General features: G+C 39.5%; 1 protein-coding gene across 1 annotated transcript; it reads right to left on the reverse strand.

Annotated features, from left to right (window-relative positions):
* Window positions 1-354: 354 nt before the first annotated feature.
* On the reverse strand, window positions 355-22,420 carry MSH4 (mutS homolog 4). The gene is made up of 20 exons (XM_057384106.1): window positions 22,107-22,420; window positions 19,828-19,992; window positions 19,332-19,495; window positions 16,729-16,839; window positions 15,863-15,978; window positions 15,130-15,303; window positions 14,306-14,478; window positions 13,461-13,528; window positions 11,195-11,269; window positions 10,731-10,795; window positions 10,022-10,191; window positions 9,058-9,194; window positions 8,539-8,642; window positions 7,575-7,699; window positions 6,323-6,523; window positions 5,667-5,785; window positions 5,029-5,157; window positions 3,376-3,550; window positions 1,701-1,789; window positions 355-1,442 (listed from the first exon to the last, which is right to left on the reverse strand). Exons 1-20 carry the CDS (start codon window positions 22,369-22,371, stop codon window positions 1,251-1,253), a joined length of 2,817 nt encoding a protein of 938 aa, XP_057240089.1. The 5' UTR covers window positions 22,372-22,420; the 3' UTR covers window positions 355-1,250.
* Between the last annotated feature and the right edge of the window lie 1,079 nt (window positions 22,421-23,499).

Raw genomic sequence — 23,499 nt, forward strand, 5'->3', positions numbered from 1 at the left:
CAGGAACCCACTTGTTCCCCGCTCACCTGTTCCTGCAGCGCAGCGGGGCTGTCCCAGGGACAYTGGGGTGTCCCAAATGGCATCAGAGTCAGAGCCCCCACGGCTCCACCCCACCCTCAAGCCTCGGTACCTTGCTACTGCCATCCCTGCCCACCTCGCYCCGAACCCACGGCACCCAGGCCCCAGCACTGACCCACCCACCTTCGTCCTTCCCGACAGCCTTTCCAAAGCGGCCTCGGAAACAGGCACCGGGCCGGCTCCAGAGCGTTGGACACGGGGACAACTTTAATGTTCTCAGAAACATCCGAATGCCGCACGGGAATACACTGACTTTGATTTTAAAAAGTGATTTTATTTCATATTTCTCCAGAGTTCCTAGCAGAACTCCCATATTGCTGAAGGAAAACAATCCACATCAGACAAGTTTCTCCATCAGAAGCAAAACAAACTGCTCACACTGTGCTTGCACCCATCCTTTGGAGCTGCACTACAGTCCTAACAGCAGTGAATGACATCACAGAAACAAGTTATAGTACCTCAAGCAATAATGAGACAAATGGCCAAAGATAAACACAAAAAAACCACACTAGAAACCAAAAATTTGATTACTTTATAACTTGAAGTCACAAGAAATTAGTGTAAGAATGGCTAGAATCATTAAAAGCACAGTCAAAAAACATAAAATACGTTTGCAAAACAATCCCCAGTCTTACAAAAGACCTCCTCCAGAGATCACAAAAAAGGAAAACTGTCCTAGGGAGTATTGGCATATAGATTTTTCTAAATTACCACAGCAAAAAAGTTATCGATACCGATCACTTTTCTATTTGAGAGTCAGAACCCCCGAGTACAGAACAATGTTTCTGGACGTGGGTTCAATGGTGCAGGTAAAAACCGTCCGTGCGAGGTAAGCGAACCGTCCGTTTCCGAGTGCTTTTTGCATGAGATGTAAGAACTATTACAAGAAAAACATCATCATTATAAAATAGCAAATATTAAATTTTATTTTGTCTCTGAAACAATGAAAATTATAGTTTAGTGTTAGAAGGAATCGTATTTCTCATAGAGGGTAAATGGTTTTATTCCAGGTATGCTGGGAGGGAAAAAACCATAAAAGTTACAGTCCTCCATTAATGAGTATAATTTAGACTAAGATTTAAAAATATAAAACCATGTGAAAAGATAGTAGTAATACTATGGGAAAAAACAGAATCATCTCGCTATCATCAAAATTGGAAAAACAGCCCACTTTACACATTACAATCGCTAGACATTTTTCCAGGTGCGGGACAACTGGCTTCGTACTTTTTCTTCAGGCCTTTCAAATATATACGCAGACTGTCGGGGTCCAATCGAGAATTTCTGGCGGTCTGAACCAATCTCATCGCTAACTGGTACGCGGCCCTCCGTTTCGCCATCTCAGGAGTGCTCTTCTGCCTGTGCTGTTCTTAAGAACGTACACACATTAAAATAGGAAATTACTTATGTTCTATTATAAAAATACTAACATTAGCTATTTTCCAGCCTGTTTTTGATCTCACAATTCTTAGTTTGTATACAAATATTACACCCGATACTCCTTTACCCTATTTTCATTAAAACAAAGGCAGTGCTTTATGATGTATCCTTTCAGAATGTGAAAATACATCCGAGTTTTAGAAAAACTGTGAAATACAGCATTAACATTTTCTACTACATACCAAAATTTGTTCTGCGATCTGATTCGTGATTTCCTTCGCATCCAAAATTATGGATGATGGTAGGGAAGAAACTTCTGCGGCTTTTAGTCCTAAACGCAAAAAAACGCAAATCAGGATTTTTGACGTAATTTTTATCCCTACCTTCGACCTTATGTCTTCCAGATTTAAAATAGCCTTTTTTTCTAAGGGGTAAAATTTTTTTATTAAAATTACTGGGCTATATTTTATCTTTTTTAAAATTAATGAACAATACAGTTTTGAGTGTTATAAAATGAAATGTCTACTTTGTTTCAATGCTATCTCTAAAATACACCTCGAAATTAACTTACCGTCGATAAAGCTATAAATGGGGAGAATGACACGTATCAGGGGGTTAAAAGGAAAAAAAGGGCACCGCAGCATTAACAGCTTTCTCGGTTCGGTTTTTCAATTCGGCAGAAAATACGGAGACCGCGGTAACCGCGCTCTCGATTATTTCCGGACGTCTGCCGGACGTGGAAGTAATTTTTCGACTTCTTTCTTGCCAACAGCCAAATTTCCAGATACTTGGAGTAAGAAAGAGATATAAATATTTTTTTCTGCACTGAGGTGATTTTTTAACTTTTTCCTTTGTCTTTGCCCCTGGAAAATCTGTAGTTCGTTGGGTGGTTTAATGTCGTAGGTTTAAAAATGAAAAGGGGTCATGAAGATCCCTTACCCTCTTTCTTACAATGTGACTTTGCTCCAGAAAAGCCAAGACACAAACGCCGAGTTCCTAAAGGTCTCCCGTTCTCTAAGAATACCCTCTAAACATACAGTTCTTCTGGGTTTCTGGCGGCATAGCATCTAAAATTGAGCTGGCGCTGTCAAAGTTAGAACTTATTCTGAAATTACAATCGAGAAATGTTTCAAGTCCAGTCACTTGAGGCTTGACTGGAATAATTTCTAGTCTTCGGTTACCGATAGCTCGCAAAAATCACATGTAGCTAATTTCCTCTTGATTACGTGTTACCTAAATTAGGGACTCAACGTCAGAATCTAGTATTTCGTAACATACTGATTTCTTTAAATCCTTGTCACTCACTCTTTACCGACACGTGATTCAATCCGTATAACTTACGCTTCAATTTAATCTAAAGTTAAAAGAGAAGCGAACCCGTTTCTCAGAGAACGCCAATGCTTTTGCGGACCCTTTCAATATTGTCTGAGCTACTGTAAAATTCCTCTCCTTTTTTAAAAGAAACTCCATGCATTTTTGATAATCCAAAAGGGCCAAGCTGCTATTTAACAGACACATCGTTCCTTATGGTAACACATCTTTTAAGTCTCTCAAAAACATTTGTTCACTTCTGCAAGTGCAGATTAAATGAACTCGAGTACCGTGCACTCAGAAGTGCTCGACTCATTCACACGGACGTGGATCGGGTAGATACTGTCATCAGTAGGAAATTTTCTTTCGCTACAGGTTTCCCATAAGTTTTCCATACTACCCGAAACTATTATCGCGCTGCACGGTTACTAAAAACACGCAAGTATTTGGAATAAATTACAGATCTGCAGATCTCTATATCTCTTTTTGAGACAGACGCCAACTCGGGAGAAATCCGTCATCGGAAAAATACCGTAAGGTGCTCAATAACCGAAATAGCATCTTACGTAGTTTTTACCGACCGTAAGTCACACTGGAATCCATTACCGTAATTCTTTTCCTCCGTGTATCCTTTAGAAAGTGTGTAAGTGTAAGCAATTTTCTCCTTATTTCCGGCACTGCTTCTCACGTGTTGCACTTCAAAATGGTAGTTTTCCACATTGGGATATAAAGCATCTATATGACACAGTTCCAGGAAATGTGTAGCAAACAGTGTAAATGCCTGAATGAGGAAACAAAAAAGAAAATTTATTTTGGAAATTATCCTGAAATAAATTAGAATAAAAAGGAAAAATTAAATTATCTTACAGATGTCCGGTTTTCCTCCAAAACACTGTAAGGCTGTTTAAAAGCAAATTAAAATCCTTAAGGGACGAGTTCTACCGTTGGCAAATACATCTTTTCCAACCGGGGATTCTCGCGCTCATTTCTCAATAGAAGGAAAGCAATATCAGAAACAAAAGGAAATCCGTGATGCTTACAAAATCTGACCGGTGTAGACTGGAATGACTGTCAAATGGTTGCTTAATTCTCTCAAGGAGCACTTCATTGAAAGTACAAGAGACAGAAAATAAATGAATTCATTGAACAAAAACCCCACAAATTACTACAAATATACTCTGAGGAGAAAAAAAAACACCTGCACGCTTACTTCAAAAGGCTTCTAACAGCCACCTGAGGTCGATCACATAACTAGCAATAGGGGTGAAACTTGCAATCCCTCTCAAACTATCTTCCACTTTTCTAAATAGGTCGCTAACCTCCGTGACCAATACGTAACTTGTATGGGACTACCACTGTACTCCGAAATGTAACCATTGGGTAAAGAGATTCACCTTTAACGTTCCAGCATAAAGCAAAACCAAAAGTAAACTAAATGAGCAAAACTAAACAGACTGTGTTATTATCTTTCTAGAGAGAGTTACAAGTTTGCAAGCGGGGAAAGATGGTGACCAGTGTAAGGCTTCTAGATGGACTGCCGTTAGTTTTCTTTACTCATGTTGCACTACATTTCGGATTTGTGAGGAAGACAGTGCCGGTAACTCGCCAACGTTTTAACCGCTGCACGGCGGGGATTGCACGGCACCGAGGGCCATTCCGCTCCTCACCCCGCACACCGGCGAGCGGGCCGGGGGCGTTCGCGGAGTCGGGAGGCGACGCAGCCAGAATGGCTGACCCAAACTGACCCSTGAGATACCTCACACTGTATAACGCCATGATAAAAATCATGAGGAAGGAGGAGAAAGGAGAGACATTCGGCGTTACAGTAACAGTCGTCACGATGAAACGCAGCGTCGTCTGAAACAACTGAACCCGCCTGCCGATAAGAAGCAGTGAATTCATTCCTTATTTTGCTTCGGGATGCAGTTTTGCTTCCTAAACTGTCTTTACCTCAGCCCGCAAGTTCTTGTACTTTCACGTTTCCGATCTCTCCCCGTCTCGCTACGGAGAGCGAGCGATCGGCCGGGTAGCGTTTAGCAGCCTGACGGGGGTTAAATCACGACCATTGAACCCAAGTGCAGCTTATGTCAGTGTATTTCCTCTATCATCATAATTCTTACTATCCACCAGTTATAAAAATTATCGGACTCGGGCAAGAATTCTTCACAAAACTGATGTTAAAYTATGAGAAAACGAGGTATTTACTTTTAAGATGACAACACAATTCTAAGGCTTAAATTTCTTTCAAAATGGAATTACCTTTAAGTTCAACAGATTTTCACAGGCAGCGTAACAAATGCCAATACCTTCTTCGGCACTGGTACCTCTGCCAAGTTCATCGATAATGATGAGCGATTTATCGTTAGCATTTTGTATGATGTATGTTATCTGGAAAAATATTCAATGTGTTAGGTCTATAAATGCAGATTTTAAAAACAGGTTTTTTTTATGTTATTCTGGTGGAACATAATGCAGACATTTAAAAAAAAATCTTGAGATACACTAATTTTATCTTTTCCAAGTTTTCAAACAGCTGTCAATTCCACTCAAGCAAAGCCTCACGCTACAGCGCTCTCTCTTTTCCACTGAACGTATCGCTCACCCTCAAAATGGTATCGATTTGTGAGAAGAAATTGAGACACCTTAGGCCTCTACAAATAATCAAGTCTAAGCAAACCCAAAAATGTTGAACGTACTATTCGACGGAGCACCGATTTTTTTACTCGTGCCAAAATATCTTTTTAAGAGACCTCTGGTTTTCTAAAGTTTATTATAAAAGAGACAAAGAGTGAATTTTTGACAACTTTCCAAAGTACACTTTTTCAGTGGAAATATACAATTTCTGTTAGCTTTACAATAAAAATCGGCCTTGGGCCCCGGATAGCTATGTTTCATACCTCTTTCATTTCCTTCATGAACGTCGATGCATTTGTTTCAATATCATCATCCATACCTATTCTGGTAAAAATCTGCTCTGCGATGCGAAAAGAGCAATATTCTGCTGGGACATAAGAACCTACAAAGAGAGTAAAATAATAGCTTCCCTTATCATTGCGACATTTGCCTGAACATGTCACTAGGGAAAAAAATTACTTTTACGATTGGTTTTCGTAGAGACCAGAGAATGCATCTTATTCAATAAGGTTTCCTAAGGTCATATTCTACCATTACTTTATAAGCAAAAAATTATATAGATACATGAATTAAACAAGCACATCAGTAAAACTAGCGTGAGGTGCTAGACTGGGTGCTCCGAAGAACTACGGCGTACAACTGTGCTTCTCTAAATGGAGACAGGGGAAGCTTGGAGATCCGCACGGATGGGGCCCCGCTAGTTTCCGATGGCAGTCGCAAAACCCGACGGTCGGTCGCCTCTGTTGGCAATGCGAGTAGAATAATGTTGCCGGTAGAAGCAAGTGGACTACGAAGTATCCGTTAGTATTTCATTTAGATACGATGTTATTCTCGAGGCCGAATCATTCAACTTTACAAGTATTTTTAACCAGAAAAAAAAAGAGGTACCGAAGGTGATTAACATTGTACTCTTCCTCACCTATCTGTGCCATAATTTGACAGAGAGCGATCTGCTTTAGGTATGTTGATTTTCCACTCATATTTGGTCCTGTAACGATGACAAAATTGTTGCCTTCTGTCAAGTACGTGTTGTTAGGCACGGGTTTTTCCGCAGCTATTTTTTCGAGAATGGGATGCCATCCCTGCTTGATCGCTAAAGTGTCGGTAAATTCTGGACGAACTAAATAAGARAAAAACAGATGTACAACACAGAGGAGTTACTATGGAAACCTCTGCATTATTAAACTAGTACGTTTTGAAATTAGGTTAATTCTCGCACAGCAGAGCTCTCCAGAAGAATTACCGGCCACTTCCAGGTATAGATTCCAACTGCCACGCAAGCCTTCACGATTTGTGACTACCGAAAGAAACCCGTAACCAAAACTTTAATTCTGAGTTAACGTGCTCCATTTCTGTTCTCTACTAGGTAGGGTGGGATTATTTCGGTAATAAAAATAGAAAGAGCCRAAGTATTTTTGATACTTTGAAAGGCCTATAAATGGAAAGGGTCATGGCCTCCTATTACTTTTACATATGCACTTTCAATCTGCATGGTAAACACGGAAGTAGCGTTCCTTCTATTTTTTATGTTGCCACATTGATTATTGGGGAGAATACCACACCTACAAAGATCCATTTGATGCTGAACTATCTCTTTGGATTTATGTCAGAATACAGTTCTTTTCCGAATCAATTACACACAACTCCTCTTTATCTACCGCCATTTGTGGAAGACAACGTGCTCGTTAATATACTGCGGAACTGAGCTAGGGAAGAGCGGGCGAGCATTTAGTCTGGACATTTTAGAAGACTCTACTTCCGAAAACATCTAAAAGTGTCCCAGAAACTGAAACAAAGGAACGAAGTTAGACGTATATTCTTTTTATGGTACGTATTTAATGCTGATCCGGTCATATTACCTTCCTGCCGTCAGAACAGAAAAAAGTGCGAACTCGGAATGCCCGTACGCTTCGTGGTTTTGAACGGGACACGTTTAAACTGTCTATTTTGAGAAGACTGACCGGGAAGGCTTACGGCAGCTAACTGGCAGAATTTAATTTCAACGAACGGAGGCGGAAGGAACGTCGGCATAAAATCGGCAAAGACAGGCTAGAGACGCGTGCCCGAAGGTTACTGAGACCCAGAAAAGAAACAGAAAGAGACGAAACAGCCCAGTTATTCTCTATCGGAAGGGTCTTCTGGCCCATAACAGAATCGAAGAAGAAGCTTACCGTAATCGGAAAGAGTGCAGGCGTGGGCAAACGAAAGCAGCATATCCAGCATAGAAACAATGTCGGACAGCTTGTATAAGCAATGAATGTGTTCATAGATCTCGTTCAGTAGTTTACACACTATTCTGAAATAAGACATCAATTTAGCTATTGCACGGGACATCCTGTCGCTTTATACAACTTACAGAAATAAAGGAGATACAATGCTCATAGCACGTACGTGAGGATAAAAGGTCGCTCGTAAAACCCAACTGCATCTACCGGATGCGAGCAAACGTACAAATCGCGTCGAAGTAAATTAAGATCTCGTACCATCGTCTCGGCTCACGTTCCGCCGGTCAGACATACGAGACGCATACCTCAAATACCAACAGCTCGCGTGAAAGCTTCACATAGAGAATGAACTAAAAATATATCTATGGAATCAAGTATGTTTTATTAGTGTGTGAAAAGCGACTCTAATTCCCTCAGACCTTCACGTTTATAAAAGCCCTATGCAGTCGCTAGAAAAATTTTCCGTTCGACCGACGGGTAACATTACACTTAGTAAGTTCTGAATCACGGGGCAGAACGACATGACGAGCGGCAAGGACAAGACACAGAAACAGATAGTTCTATTCTAAATAAAATAAACTTGACTACAAGAAAAATTCAGCATTACTGATGCAAAACAGATACATTCATTGTGCCATTTAGTGTAGATAATTTACCCATTAAAATATTCACACGATGACCAATCTTATCAATAAATGCCAATATATTTGCAATCGTGTTTAATACAATACACACTTTAGGGGTTCTTTTCTTGTCTCGGGAGGTACAGTTGAGCAGTGTTGCTTTAGACTACCTCTGTAAGTAGCCAGAGAGGTAACAGAAAGGTAGCTTTAAAAACCCATGTAATTAGCTGTTAACTGGAGAAAATAAAGGTATTCAGCAAATAAGAAATAGTTCTAACAGGTCTTACAAGTAGGTCATATGATAGATTTCTCTCAGGGACTCCTGACATCTTTCATTCATTTTTATTAAATCTGCCGAAGTGAAGCTGTACGTGTTTTTCATTTTTGTGACCTATGGGGAATTGAAACCGACGGTAAGAGCTTGCCTCATTACCGGAAGGAAAAACAGTTTTTAAAAACTAAAATGGGAACGATACGGGGGAAAAAAAGAGAAGAAACAACGCCCGGTTTCGTTTTTACCGTATTAGATTTTATGAAAAATCCCTTTAAGACAATAGTGATTAGCAAGATAGACAACTTTATGCTTACACAAAACATAATGGCATGAATTTGCACGGTTTTTATTACAGTACCAAATATAGGGTCATTATAAAAACACACCAATTGAACCTKCATTTACTTTTAGATATCTTCACCTAAATTATTTTAATTCTCATTTACTGCATAACGTGTACTTTATTCGTCTCTTGTGTGTCTAAAATAAAGTATACGAATACATTATGCTAAAACACGTCTTGTTTAGATACCTTTGTAAATTCCGAAGGAAGCTGGCCATTAGGTAATGTTGAACAATCGGCATTCATCTGGATAAAAAATCCACGAGCGGAGCTGAAACTCGTTTTCATCGGTAGGCCGTACTTTTCTGAGAGTTGCGTTATCATACCTACGTATCGCACGTAGAGATTTTAACCCAAATATATACATTCGTGCACACACAAACAAACATGTATTTGCGCCGCTACAAAGATGGATATCGTTAATGGAAGGGTTTAGAAATACGAAACCAGTACCAACTGTACATTTCAGGAGGTACGATTGTAGGATTAGAAGAAAACGGGAACTTAGTAACGTACGACAGGCACCGAAGTTTCCGATGTTTTTTTAGGTTTCCAATTATCGACTAAAGTAAGATGGTCCTTTAGCTACAAATCAACAATTTATACTGAAAAAAAGGAAACCAGTTTCAAAAACGTTTTCTCCTTCTATTTTGACTTAGTGATCGACAGAAAGGTTACTAAAACACATGCTCTATCTCCTTTTGTTTGTAGTTTCCAACTCTTGATACCCTAGCTAACGGGCAGTCCACAGACAGGTCAAGAACGCCCAAAATATAAAGAACAAAGAACTCAGTCATCGTAAATGAAGAAGCTAAACCGGAGATTTATATGTTCCGTGCGGGATGTTTTAGATGGCATAATTCTGTTCCGTTACTTCAACTTTTTTGTACTTTAAGAGGATAAGAACTAACAGCTTTGAATACGGGAATCGCAATGTAATTGTTCCATCGCATTAAAATTGATTTTTATCTAGAAAAGGAGAATCTCAGTATCTGAAAAGAACTTCAGCTGCTTATCGATGACAATCAATTCATACCGATACTAAATACTTTGTAACCAGGAGAAGGTTGTAAGACATAATCACGTGGCTTCTATATGACGGGTGCAATGTACTTTAAACTCCAAATAAATAAAAATTGTCATTTAGAAATACCTGCTATGTCATCAACAATTTCCGTGTACGTTCTACGAGCTATGTCGAGGAATTCGTTGATGTTAGGCTTAACGGCATAGCACTTCTGGGTCCTCATGCTCAGACATCCTTTTGTGTATCTTGTGTCATCATTAATTACAGTTGTAATCTTTTCAAGTATAATTCCAAATCTGCAATATCAGTTGTATTGCTAATTAGATATGTAATACTTTACAATTTGCAAGATCATCCCCAAATTACAAGTAAAGGTACTACAAATAAGTGAAGCTACTTTTAAACTTTCTACCGATGAAACAAAACACTAGATTTCATTTCTGTTTTGACCTCATAATGAAGTGTGAATAATATTCACATCTTTGGGAGATACAAATTATTTCTCAAAGATGCAGTTTTCCGAATACACGATGTTTGATTTCTGCATTATTATGGGAACTCTAGGAAACCGCTACTCTCGTCCTTTCAGAATTATTTCTAAGGGAGTTCAGTTTAGCGGGAACTCCATTATCACAGCCAGCTCTCTTGCTTTCATGCTTTTATCCCTGCATTTGTTAGCTGAAAATTAGACGTTTTGACAATTAAAATCAGATTTTAGGCAAAAGAACTGAGCTGTACCTGTAACTATAAATGAGCAAAGATGCAACATCTTTCACCTTACTGGCACTTTTGAGATGAGTTTCCAACAAGGTACCTAAAGTATTATGACAAATACCTTGTATCTTCAAGAGAATTGTAATAAGCCTTTAGCAGCTGTGCGTTGCAGCTTCTTAAAGCAGCCTGTTGAAGATGAAAATCATGACAATTACTTCTTACTTCTTTCTAAAAGACTGAAAGCATTCAGATTCAGTGACRCTAATCGGCAGTTGTGTAAATAGTTTGTGGAAGCCAAGCAGGAGTTTTGGGTAAATGTCCGTTACGTAATCAATTATTCGGGTAACGGCAGGAACCCCGTTCTTCGCGGTATTAAACTCGAATGCGTATTATTGATCGGCGTTAAGAATCTATACGCTATGTTGGCGGTATTGCRTTCTGTAATTTATATTTTTTACTTTATCGATCCCTTCCGGCTTGAGATATTCCATTCTATACTTTACGAAATGTAACAAACTGCACTTCATAAAAATAAGAACAAAATGGTCTGTACTTTATTTTTAAAAAAGAACAAAGACAGCTTACTTTCAGCGGCTCCACAAGTTCTAAGGTATGCTTCAGGTAGATTAAATTAGCTATTTTTGATTCAGCAGTTTTAACCTGTTGAAAAATTTTTCAGGCATTGGAGATATTTGCATGACTGTTTTAAAAAGTACTTCAGAACTAGCAGAACTCATATACTTAACACTAACAGGCTTATACATTTAACGAACGTCCCAAAACGCTTCGTAAGCCCACTTTGACAACCCCGTGTCCGTGTAAAAAACGTTTACCTAAATTTTACATTGCCTGCGGTAATATCTTGTCCATCATTACTTACGATTTGCCTATGTTTGAACCAATAATGACTGAGTCTAAGAACACCCTGCCAGCCTAAGAGGAGAAAGCTTCTCTTCATCTTCTACATATACTTAACTGTATCCGAGCTCTACGCAACTCGTAGACTTTTTCAAAGGAAATACATTACGTATTATAACGAGGCGCACAACCTTTTCCATTAATGCCGTTAAACGCGACGTAACCCAGTTCGGTCGATCTCTCTTCGGTTAATAGATGCATATCCTTAAACATCTGCCCATGCAATAATTAAAAACATCGAGTAAATAGTTCCAAATTTTGCTAGCATTAATGACCTTCTCCAAAATCTTTCATTCGCATAAACACTCTACCTTGTTTTGTATGCCCCGCTAACATTTAAGACGAAGAATTTTGCTGCTGACATTGGGGCATAGCGTATGCAGCGCATGAGCACCGCGCAAGAGAATTTTAAGGTAATAACATAGATAGGCACACAAATGTAGGAGCGTTGACCGCGCGTGAATCTTTTCTCATTTGTATCTTTTGGATCTTTTTATTCTTGTGATTAAGGGCGTATCTCGTCTTATTTTACAGTCATATGAGGTTGTTTCTTGTAAAAGATAGAACTAAACGGTGCCAAATGCATTAACGGAACAATGACAATCGCCAAATAAACACRGAGTCTAAGTCCCACGAATGAATCCGAGATCGAAAGAATACGTGCGATGGCACACGAGAAGTCGGTAGTGAAACGCACCTTTGCCTAATTAGTTCTTATGGGACTTTTACCCGAACGGATATTAAAATTGAATCTTTGCGCACGATACACCAAAGACAGAAAGGGAGGAAACGATTTCGCCGTCGACGTGATTTTTCAAGTACCACGTGTCAGCAAGATTGTCAGTTGCCGGCCGCCTTAGAATGAGAGAATTCTTATACTGAACATACCGCTTGTTCATTTAGTAACTGAAACCGTAGATTTTTGAATGTGCGTCTCATCTGCTTACCGGTGGAAAAGTTACAGTGAAAATTTTTATGGAGAACAGAAATGAAACATACTGAATTGCTTGATCTAGCATTCGATAAAAGCAACCGAGCTAGCCCTCCAATAAGCATGCTTGTTGCGTGAATAGTAACCTCTGCTATACTGGAACCCGTCAATAGTGAAAACACTGCAGTAAGTAGGTTTGCCGTACACGGTCCCGTGCACACGTAAAAGCATCCGGCGTGACGCTTCTAGTCGTACGGATGAATTCACGTCACAAATCTCTATGAGGAAAGCTGGGAGCGATCCACATTATGAGATTTGGATATGTCACTGAAGGGGTTTATCTGCATTTACTACTGTCGCCTTTGAGTCTGTACTTGATTTCTTTAACTAGCATTAGATAAATCCTTTATCTAAGCAGGTAAGTCAGCATGTGGGAAGACACTAAGAGATGAAAGAGCTGTGAGCAACTAAGATGCTGGCACACGAGCATCGACGTAAGGAATCATCAGCCTCGAAAGCACCGGCAGAAAAATCCAACTCCAGCGGGGGAGGCTAACGTGACTTAGAACGGTACGGTTCCAATATACTTAGTGGAAACAAAGCTGAGGTACCGTGGTGTTGGGTCGGGTCTCAACCGAGATTCACTGGTGACCTTTATGTATTTATTCCATTTCGATATTTGTATTATGTGTGTTAACACACAGACTGATATATAAGGCAAGGCCCGAAGAAAAAAATAATCTCGCTTTGAGACATAAAGTCACTATGACCGTAAGTCACTAAAAAGCTTTTTCCATTTACGCTGACATGAAGAAAATTCCTCTCGTCTGTGTACTGTCGAATAAAATGTACTCTTAGGAAGAATAAAGGTGGGGAGTGATGAAAGAGTAAACATTTTTGGAAGTACATGTGCATAAACTAAGATGAATTATAGGTATCCCATTTACGTATAGCATGTGGTATACAGGTAATCAATTTCCTAAGGCGTATTTTGAAACGTACCGTATCCTGCTTTGGAATTTGTATCAAAACCGAAAGCAGTTGTTCCGTATCCAGGAATTTTGAGATAACTGTAAAATGAAAGTATACGCATCAGAAATCAAATTGAAATTGGAAGATCTATTTTCTTTTAAAGCACACAATTACTTAGCTATACTAATGCTAACTTCTTCCTTACATTCTATTGTCACAAATTATTTACGGGGTAAAAACTAGATTAAAAGTGGCTGCTATCTGAATTATTTTGCCACAACTATACTTACTATATACCTAAGCATGCAACGATTATTGTATACACAGACATCTGTAAATTCAGAGATCCTTTTTTTTTAAGGATTTCATTGTATTTCCGAATCTAATTTCTCTCATGACACAGATTATGATTACACGATCCAGCTTCAGGTGGACAAATTCTAGTATTGTATTTTACCTTTCTCTGGACAGCATTTTTTATAAAGCAACAGGAAAAAATATTTACACACAAATATTGCTTATGCAATGTCTTTGTTTTTTCACGTATACATTCTGTGTACTTATATACATCAAACATAATGTATACCTAGCCACAGAGGTAAAGAGACAAACTCCACCTCTTTAAAAAATCTATCGGCTCACAGACTTTCTCTACACGCTTTCTCAGGGAAGTTCACTTTTCTAAGCAAAATACTTCAGAATAGTATTACCGACTAGTATTACAGATTGCTACAAAACATTAGGCGTCCGCTATGCTACCTAACAAACCATTAAAAAAATTTTCGAACATACCGAGTCCCACTACATACTTTCCTATATCAGAAAAAAAAAAAAAATTTAAAAAATAGAATATTAGGTATTACAAAATAAACCACCTGCTTGAAGACCGAAAAAGAGCTCCTCATCCTGGAGTAATTCCTGAACGCAGTCCAATCTTGTGTTAATTGTTTCGGCGTCAGCTAGAGGTTCCAGGATATTGGATCTAAGTCTTCGACTTCCACCTGGAGTTTTAGTGTAATTTAGAACACCGAAAAGAGTGTGACCGTTCCTTTGAAAATAAAAGAGATTTGAAGAATACGTGCACCAAAAAAAGAGATGGCAAATATCAAGAGACATTTTAGGATAAGAGCATCCTACAAATTTGAGGCGTGCTTCRGCGTGCTTAGCGTCTTCCCGTTTGCCACATATATTATATGAACTACGGCGAGTCAGGAAGTCAGGCAGTTAAATGTAATTTAATGAAGTATTAGACCTAAATTATATGTTTTCCAAAGTATAGAAATACATCTGTACTCTCATTTTCTGTATCAGCATTCCATTGCTACTGCAGTGGTAAAGTTCACATTTTCCCTTTCAATTAAACTAATTAAGAAGGAACGAACCTACACAAGGAGGCAAATTAAAATCATAGATCAAATACTAATCAGAACCATTTACTTGAAATACATTTCTGAAAATAATTTCTGAATGACTACGCGTCATCTTTTTCCACAATCTGCTTCGGAATTCCCGGTGCTAGAAATTTTGTGCCGAATTGTAAGATACTTCTCTGTCCAAATGATTTTTTTTAAAGCTCTGAATGGTATGCAAGTTCTCTCATACAGAAATAAATATAATGAACAGCTCTTTTACTCAAATGTCAAGGGAACTTAGCGACAGCCAACTTAACAAAAACGTAACTTGGAAAAACAGGACTTACCGAGAATCTCTGTTGTTAATTACTAGTTCAAGATTTTGCGCTGATGATGAATCTATCATAGCTGTTTTTTCGCTCCCCTGGAAACGCACCTTGAGCGATTTAGGGGCGTAAACGGCGTTTTGAATGAATTCAACGTATTTTAGCAAAGCCGCAGCAGCTGCAAGACAGTAATACCTTGGAAAGAAACAATCTTTAATGAACGTCGAATACCGTTACTCACATAGCACAAAACCAGTGCGCTACAGACCGCAGCTTGGCGACTACCCTAATTGATAGCACCGCAAAAGCAGTGTATTTCAAACGTGAACAAACCCGAGTCTAACGAACATACAGTCATGCAAATCAAATATTGATAGACGTTTGAGTCTCCGTGTACTTGACATGCTACCCTACATACTTCAACAGATACATGTGACTGGAAGACCCCGGTCACCGAGTATCAATACTTAAAATTGTTGATACAAGCAAAATCTTAGAAGCTTTCTTTAAGGAAAGAATGAAAAGGACGAAGTGGAAAGCTGTGAAAACTCAAAAAAAACCACCCGACCATGTAACAGGCTTTCTGTTTACGTTTCTAGATACATTAGTAACATGGAAGGCCAAAATAAAAAGACAGTTCTGTTACGGTCTTCTAACTGTCACAACAAAATGCAGACTTATGCAATGAGTACATAAAATGTTTTCTGTTAAAAACTTATCTGGAGACAGTACGCTTTTCCTTATTTAAACATACTTTGATTGAACCTCCATGAAAATGGTACTAAATTCAGATGCACACAGTTGTTCTATGTACTCCAAACCCTTTGTTTCATTGAAGTACTTTCTCTGGACAGTTGTAAAAGTCACATTCTGTGAGAAAGGGAATGAAAGTAAGTAGTTTTAGAGGTTACATCGGAGAGACGTCTGTATTTTTCTAGCGATACGTGTTTCCAAGAAATCTATCGACCAATTCTGCAATTGGTCTCCGTAGAAGTATTCATTTTAGCTTACTAGCACAAGCAGGTCAAAGTAACCGAAGGCGTAAAATGCGCAAAGTGATTTACGCGAGAGGAAGAGGAGAGAGGTCGGGAAGCGGAAGAGCGCTCTTGTAGAAGCTATCGGCTCTGCAGGCACAAAACAATTCAGGTAACAATTAATACAGTTTTTTAAAGGTTCTGAGGCTTTAATATTCATAAATTCCATACATTAGTTCATCTCATCCTCTTACTCTGACAGTGCTCTTTTTCGTATTGTGTGATACATTAGGCTCATCGATTTATCAGGCTGAGAGAACAAGGGAGAGGCAAAGGAGAATGCTTGCTTTTTTAATTTCTGGATCTTTCTTAGGTTCAGTATTACTCAAATTACCCAAGACCACAAATTCAAAACGTTCAGCTTTAATCGGCAATACACCTATGTCTGTGACTCAGTATTAAGAAGCAGCAGCATTAGAGCTGCATAGAGATTATTCATTACCAATGTAAAATTGGACCTGAAAATCACAGAAAACAAAATGTGTCTGCATTTAAGATTTTAAGTCACGTAAAACTCTCAAATCAAATGTCATATAAAAGAGATCAATGAGAACCGTAACACATCGAATGAAATTTAAGATCTTACCTTGAAATGCTCCGTTATCAGACTGAACAATTTTGTCGTGTTCCCCGCATCGCAAGCAGTGTTTGACATTATTATTTCCAGTGGTGTTAAAATCTTGAGTTTAGTAATAACCTGAACAAAATATTCAAAATAATCCCATTAAAAATTATATAATCTAAAATATTTCAGACAATCATGAACAGCAATAACAAAGTACAGAACCCTCATATTCTAAAATCAGTCCAAGTTCCTAACTTCCTGCTAACTTCTATACTAACGCGTCAAATTAAAATACATATCTAAATAGACGTGAAACTAATTTTTTTAAAAAAGGCCAAACAAACAAAAAATTGAGCTTATCCTGTTATTTGAACACAGAATCGTGCTTGGCATTGAAGCAAGAGATAAATGTCAAAAACTATATTCCGTGGCTACGATAGGGGAGAAGGACTTATTTCAACAGATGCAGCTGAAAAGTTAATGGTGCTCTGGAACATGAAGAAATGCAACATGCCTGAATTATCTTTTGATAGAGACTTGTTTTTGATTTTGTTTTAACCTCCTCAGGTAACATTTATCTCAGTATTAACACRGCTAAAAATGTTTTACCAGCTTTACGTTATGCACACGCATAACAGAAAGTAGACAATGTGTTCTTCTACTTGTACACAGTTTAAGAAAGGACAAACAACATTATGCATGTACGTTCATTTATACCAGCATTCACAAATTCTCAAGAGAAAAACATGAAAAAACAGACTATATTTCAACTGCTTAGAAGTTAGGATGAGCAAGAAGGGATAGATGAAGTCCCAATCAAAAGAAGAAAACGCAAAAAAAATACACAAAATAAATAATCTAAGGGCATTTGGGGTGTAGGGGGTGTCAGTGCCCTTTGCATCTGCTGATCATACGAAGTCTTTTTCTGGAGGCATTACAGTTCAGCAAATCATGAAGCATTGAAAGAATCCAGGAAAACTTTCGTGAATGCTTTGCACAGCATACAAAAACAAAAGTATGCAAAAGAAAAACAGTAGGGGCTCGATAGCGATTGCTAGGCGAAGCATGAATTCTGAGGCTGTAAGAAAACAGCTTAGATAGCAGATAGATGCCGCTCTTGAAAGGAGTAAGATGAATGTGTCTTTAGAAAAAGATTATCTGAATCTGCTTGTAGATAGGGCCAGAGACTTGTAGACGAGGAAGCAACAGGACAAACCATCCATTTCAGAAGAGTTATTAACGGACATAAACCGCTGCTCGGCCAAGGTCGTGCTAAACTCCTGACCTTGGAGAAGAAGAACAAAGACTTAGTACGGTAATGAATATTAACTTCCCTGCCCAGAGTGGACTTAAAGCTACTTTAATGGTCATGTATCATACCTTATACATAGAGGGGAACATATCAAGAAGGACATATAGTAGGCAGATGGGCAAGTCTATACCTCGGCCACTGGAGAAAGGGTGAGGGTGATACAGACAGGAGGATCAGAATAAAAAGGAGGCCGAGTTCTCCAACAATTTGAGAGATTCCATAGGGAAATGCCCCACAGCCTCTTCCTTTGTTCGTGAATAAAAATTACACGACTCTTCAGTCTCCTTTGTGGATTTGCCCACATATTGTTAACAGCGATAGAGATTAAGGCAAGAAAACAGGCTGTTGGGGTGTTYTCCACATTAGGGGAAAAGCAGTTGTACACTAGCATTGCCTCTTTTTCTGACTAGAYAGTGAATGCAGTATCAGGTACGAGCACAGAATGGAGAACTCAGTAATCTAAATGGGAAACTAGGTACATAGACGTAAAAATTAAAATGCCAGGTTTTTTAACAGTAAGGCAGGAAAACAATAAACAATCTGGCCACGGCCTGACAGGCAGTTATAAAAGATGTTCAATACGTAGCTATGTGCGTTACGACCAGAATAGGCTTTAAAAGCACTGATGCTTAAAAACAAAACAAAACGAAAAAAAACCCAAACACTACACAACATCTGTTTTAGTAAACAGATTTGATGGTTGCTTATATCCCGAGACAGAGCTACTTACTGTCCTAGGAAAGCTTCTGTTTCCTTGAGCACCTTAAAAATGCTACAAACCACATTATTTTCTAGCATGCATTACTACAACAAAACCATTAAATTATATGTTTCAGTAATGCTGCTGCTGCATAAACCAGAGATTTCTCACCAAATGAATATAAAATATGCAGTGCCGGCCGTAAATTCGGTGAACTTTATTTCAAACCGAGAAGGAATATTTATGCAACCAAAGTCGGAGCTGTAATTACTCTAGAGTGCGCACACACGCGCATTTCTGCAGTTCTGTTCTCAGAGTTGTTTTACCCGATGAAAAAGACTGCAAGTTCTACTACGTTATATTGACCGATGCCCTTTCAAACAAGGCATCTCAGTCTCACTGCAGAAAGGCTGGTTTTCTTTCAAAAAACATTCTCTCCTCTTTAATATCTGAGTCACGGTAAGGAAAATAGCAGTCTTTTCAACGCTACATTTTCGAGAACTTGCATACTTTCACTTTGGAGAAATCTATTCCACAAACTAGAAATTTAATTTCCCATGAGTCATCTGCTTTTTTCAATTCGTAAGTCATAAATATTAGTCCATAAAATACCTTGGTGTAAGTTGTATTGTCTGCAAATTGTGATAGTATCATCTCAGGATTTTTTAAGTCTATACTGGCCATTCCTACTTCACCTCTGGCAAGGCCTCTTCCTTCTACTACAGCTACAATAACCGATGCAATGGTATGAGCAGAGACAGTAGATGAGGATGTAGCTGTAAAAGAGTCGTATACATTYGGTTACATTCAATGCAGATCGATGAATGACCGATCGAGGAGCAGCACAAACAAYGGAGCGAGGATGAACAAACACACACATGGATGAAGGCCTAGGAACACTAAAGAATAACTGTAAATCCCACTACTTTTGCATTCTCAGAACACATATGATACATATAACACGGCACAAGGCATTATTGCCCTATAACACCAGGTTTATCATACAAAGGTCTGCAAAATATACCCCCCTAAGCTACTGTGTGCTTTTTAACAAAATAACATCATAAATGTAAGTTGGACTATTTCTTCTAAGAGCCGTTGATCTTACCCGAATATCCCATGAGAGGGGTACGGTTTCTGCAAACGGATCTACCAGAAGAGACAGGTGTTTTTCCTACACACGTGCTATTCAGGCCTCGTACAGAAGAAGAACTCGTGAGATTCAATGTGTTAGCATTTTCTACGCAAGAACTTTTGTCCCCAAAATATGATTCTGTGAGGGAAGAGAAATAATGAATGAAAACAGCCACCACAAATTTTTATTCAGAAAGCGGTATACAAACATACACCTCACACAACTTCCATTTTTTATCAGCAGAAATAGAGCTATCCAAACAAAATGTCATTTATAAAAGCTCTCCAGGGTATAAAATTAAATAAAAATCAGACTGCTTTGAAAACAAGCCCGCATTAATATGATTACTTTTTACAATGAGATTACCTGTGGTGCCAATAAAGAAAAAAATTAATCATTGAACTGAAATAATACAACAGAATACTACATATTTTATGTTACATAATATATTTACACATTTAATATTCGAATGTAACCTATATTTATGGAAGAATTCTAGAAATCCAATTCGTCTCATATTTGCCCATAATTTTAAAAATCATTACCTAAAACTGCACGTTTACGAAAACCTGTTTTAAAAGCTGAACATTCCTTTTAAAAAGAGGACAATAAAAGAAAACAAAGAACCTCTTGAGCACGATAACCCTTTGAATTTATGGAGATCGACTATCAGAAATTATACAATTATCTGGGATGTGTTTATGAATGGCAGTTTCTTTCATACATATATTAAGATCTACCGACGTTTTATAAGTTCTGCAAGATATCYCTGTCTCAGAACACTTTTAAAATTGCAAGAAATTATTTAAGTAATTTGTTTTCAATTCTCTTGAAATGACTGAAGACATCATTAATTTAGATAACTGCTCTTTAAGAAAAAAAAATTAAAATATAAAGTTCCACTTACAAAAGTCCATGTATTACAAATATATGCTTCTTATACGTGCTTCTTATATTACATTTAAAACTGACACCCAAAACGCAATACTTCAGTATTGCTTTTAGATGATCAATTAACTGCATGGCTATCACGGTTGGTCGATACAAAAAGATGTACGGTACTGGGGTTCTGGGATTCACTTGGGATTTTTGGAGGGTGAGGTGGGGTTTTCTTTGTGCATGTGCTTTGTTTTAATCTTAAAACTGTGACAAGCGATAAAAACATTAGTTCAGACTGTTCAGTTGGGGACCTTTTTAAGAGCGAACAAGTCAGCATTGCAATGCATATAGACGATTTTTAAAAAATAGCATTCACTTACATTTTGGCACAAGTTCGCTCAGAATTTTGGCAGAAGAGACTTCCCTTAGAAGGTACCAAATCWGGTGTAACAGAGGTAAACCAGCAATTTCAAAGACCAGATGAACCAAACCATATACAGGTATTTCTTAAACCAAACATTTAAGCCATGACCTATTCAAATTAGCATTCTGTTTGTTTGGGGGCTTTCTTGTCGGATTCCTCAGCGATCATATATATTACCCAAACGCCATTTTATCTAATTTCCAATTTATGCATAAACGAATTATATGTACTTCGGAATTCATTTCAGCAAGCGTTAAAATAATTTCCAACTCTTTCCATAGTTCTTCGTCTGAAAACGCCTCAATTTTAGCTTTTGTTTGCTGCCTGCCGGGATASGGACTTCGATAGTAGAATCGAGTCTTACAACCCACAGATGCACAGATCTTCGATGTGCAGTTGTTGAGGTGTGTCGTCCTCAGAAGAGGGGGACAGGAGATCGGTATTATCAGCTTTATGTAAAGGATGGCAAATAGCGGTTTGCATTGTAGGAGCACAACATTCTTCCCGCATATCGAGGATGACAAGCACTGAAAACTATTTCAAAGGCCAGGCAAAAAAAAAAAATAAAAACAATCCCAAAGTAGCAGTAACAACAAAACTCCCAAAACAACCAACAAATCAAATACAAATCCAAAACTCCTAACCAAGAAATATGCTTCAGGTGTACCCTGTGAAGCGAACATTGTGCGGCAATTCAAACACGTTTATTGAACCCACCAGGGAACTCAGCTACTACAAGCTAAAGCAAAGAGGGGAGATTTATTTAAAGAAGTGCAAGGAACGAATTCCATAGTTCTTCCAGGGTAAATTTAAAAAAAAAAAAAGGTCGCTATGACGGTCGCTGCTGCCCCATTTCAGAGAGAAACGCTTTTAACAGCTCTTTCGGAACCGCACCATAGCAAAGAGCAGTGGATAATGAAAGAGGTGAAGAGCCGGGCAGAGACCGTACCTCCCCTTTCGGAAATCGCCGGCTTCTCCGCGCTGCTCCCGGGGCCCCGGCCGGCAGCGAGGCCTTCCCCGCCGGAGCCACCCGGCTGTGCCCCGCCGCCGGAGTCGCCGACGGCGCTCTCCGAGCTGCGCGGCGTCTGCAGAAGCCCCAAAGTGTAGCGGGGCGTCTGCTCCGCCTGCCCGCCGACGCCTGGCGTGGAAGAGCCGCGTCCCGCGTAAGATTCCGAGGTGGCCGAGGCGGCGAGCGGGCCGCCCGCGCCCGCCATGGTGTCACCCCTCAGCAGCGCCCCCGGCTCGCGCGGCCCCGCTCCCACCCGGCAATGGCGGCGCGCGGGCCCTGCGGCGGGAGCGGCTGCCCGCACTGCGCGTGGGCCCGGCTAAGAGCTGTCGAGCTGCAGCTGGAAACGATAGGGCAGTAAACAGAGCTGCTGGCCGTGCAAACCGGTTTCATTAAAAGTAGGCAAGGGCCATAGGAACGCAAGAAAAGTGCCTGCTCTGCTCTTTAAAGCAAGAGTACTGCACTTCAACGTAATTTATCCCGCATTAATTCTTCAACATTCACCATGTAGCAGGAGCTGCACCAATGTTTTCTTCCCGCTCTCGAGTTTTGATACGAAAAGATCCCAGAAATAACTCCAAAGCTCGTTTACTTCTGCAGTTGTCTTGAACGCATGCTTCTAGGCATGTTTTAGAAAACTAACGTTGCTTTGTATATTAGCATCGTTTAATATACACCACTAAAACTCTTTCAATTAACGTTTTGACGCGTCCGTTGGCCCTCGGCATCTACTCGGAGGGAAACGAACCCCACGCCCCGCCGCAATGCCCCCGTGACTGCAGGAAGGGGTGCAGCTGCACGGGATCCCGAGCGTGGCGCGTTCGGGCTCTCCCGTGCCAGGACGGCAGCGGAGAGCGGCGAGAAAGGAAAGGAGGAAAGAAAGGGAAAGGGAAAGGGAAAGGGAAAGGGAAAGGGAAAGGGAAAGGGAAAGGGAAAGGGAAAGGGAAAGGGAAAGGGAAAGGGAAAGGAAAGGAAACGGCCCTGGCGAGGGCGGTACCGCTCCGAACCGAGAGCGGGACGTCCCACGGCTGGCAGGGAGCTCCGGCGGCCTGCCGTGCGCCAAGGGAAGCGATGGTGCAGATGGAGAGCCATCACTGAGGCAGAAGTGCTGTTGGAATAAGTTTTCTATACAACCAAAGAAAAATAAACCTTTGGTACAAATAGATAACAACATTAATGTAGCAGACAATTCTGTTATTTATGTACAAGAGTCAACAATACAAAGAATTAGATATAAAAGGTTTCTTGGTCCAAAGCTTACTATACATTTGGAACATCTGTCCTCCTATCTTAAGACTGAGCACACACAAAGTACGGATAAAGCTTTCTGGCTTTC

Source organism: Malurus melanocephalus, unplaced genomic scaffold (assembly GCF_030028575.1).
Source record: "Malurus melanocephalus ecotype Western Australia unplaced genomic scaffold, MMel_1.1 scaffold_686, whole genome shotgun sequence".
NCBI classification, from domain to species: Eukaryota; Metazoa; Chordata; class Aves; order Passeriformes; family Maluridae; genus Malurus; species Malurus melanocephalus.

Coding starts and splice junctions, on each gene's coding strand:
- MSH4 (XM_057384106.1), bottom strand. CDS start 22,371: ATGGCGGGCGCGGGCGGCCCGCTCGCCGCCTCGGCCACCTCGGAATCT. Junction 14,479..15,129: donor ATTAACAACAGAGATTCTCG/GTAAGTCCTGTT, acceptor TTATTTTCAAAG/GAACGGTCACACTCTTTTCG. Junction 10,796..11,194: donor AACTTGTGGAGCCGCTGAAA/GTAAGCTGTCTT, acceptor CATCTTCAACAG/GCTGCTTTAAGAAGCTGCAA.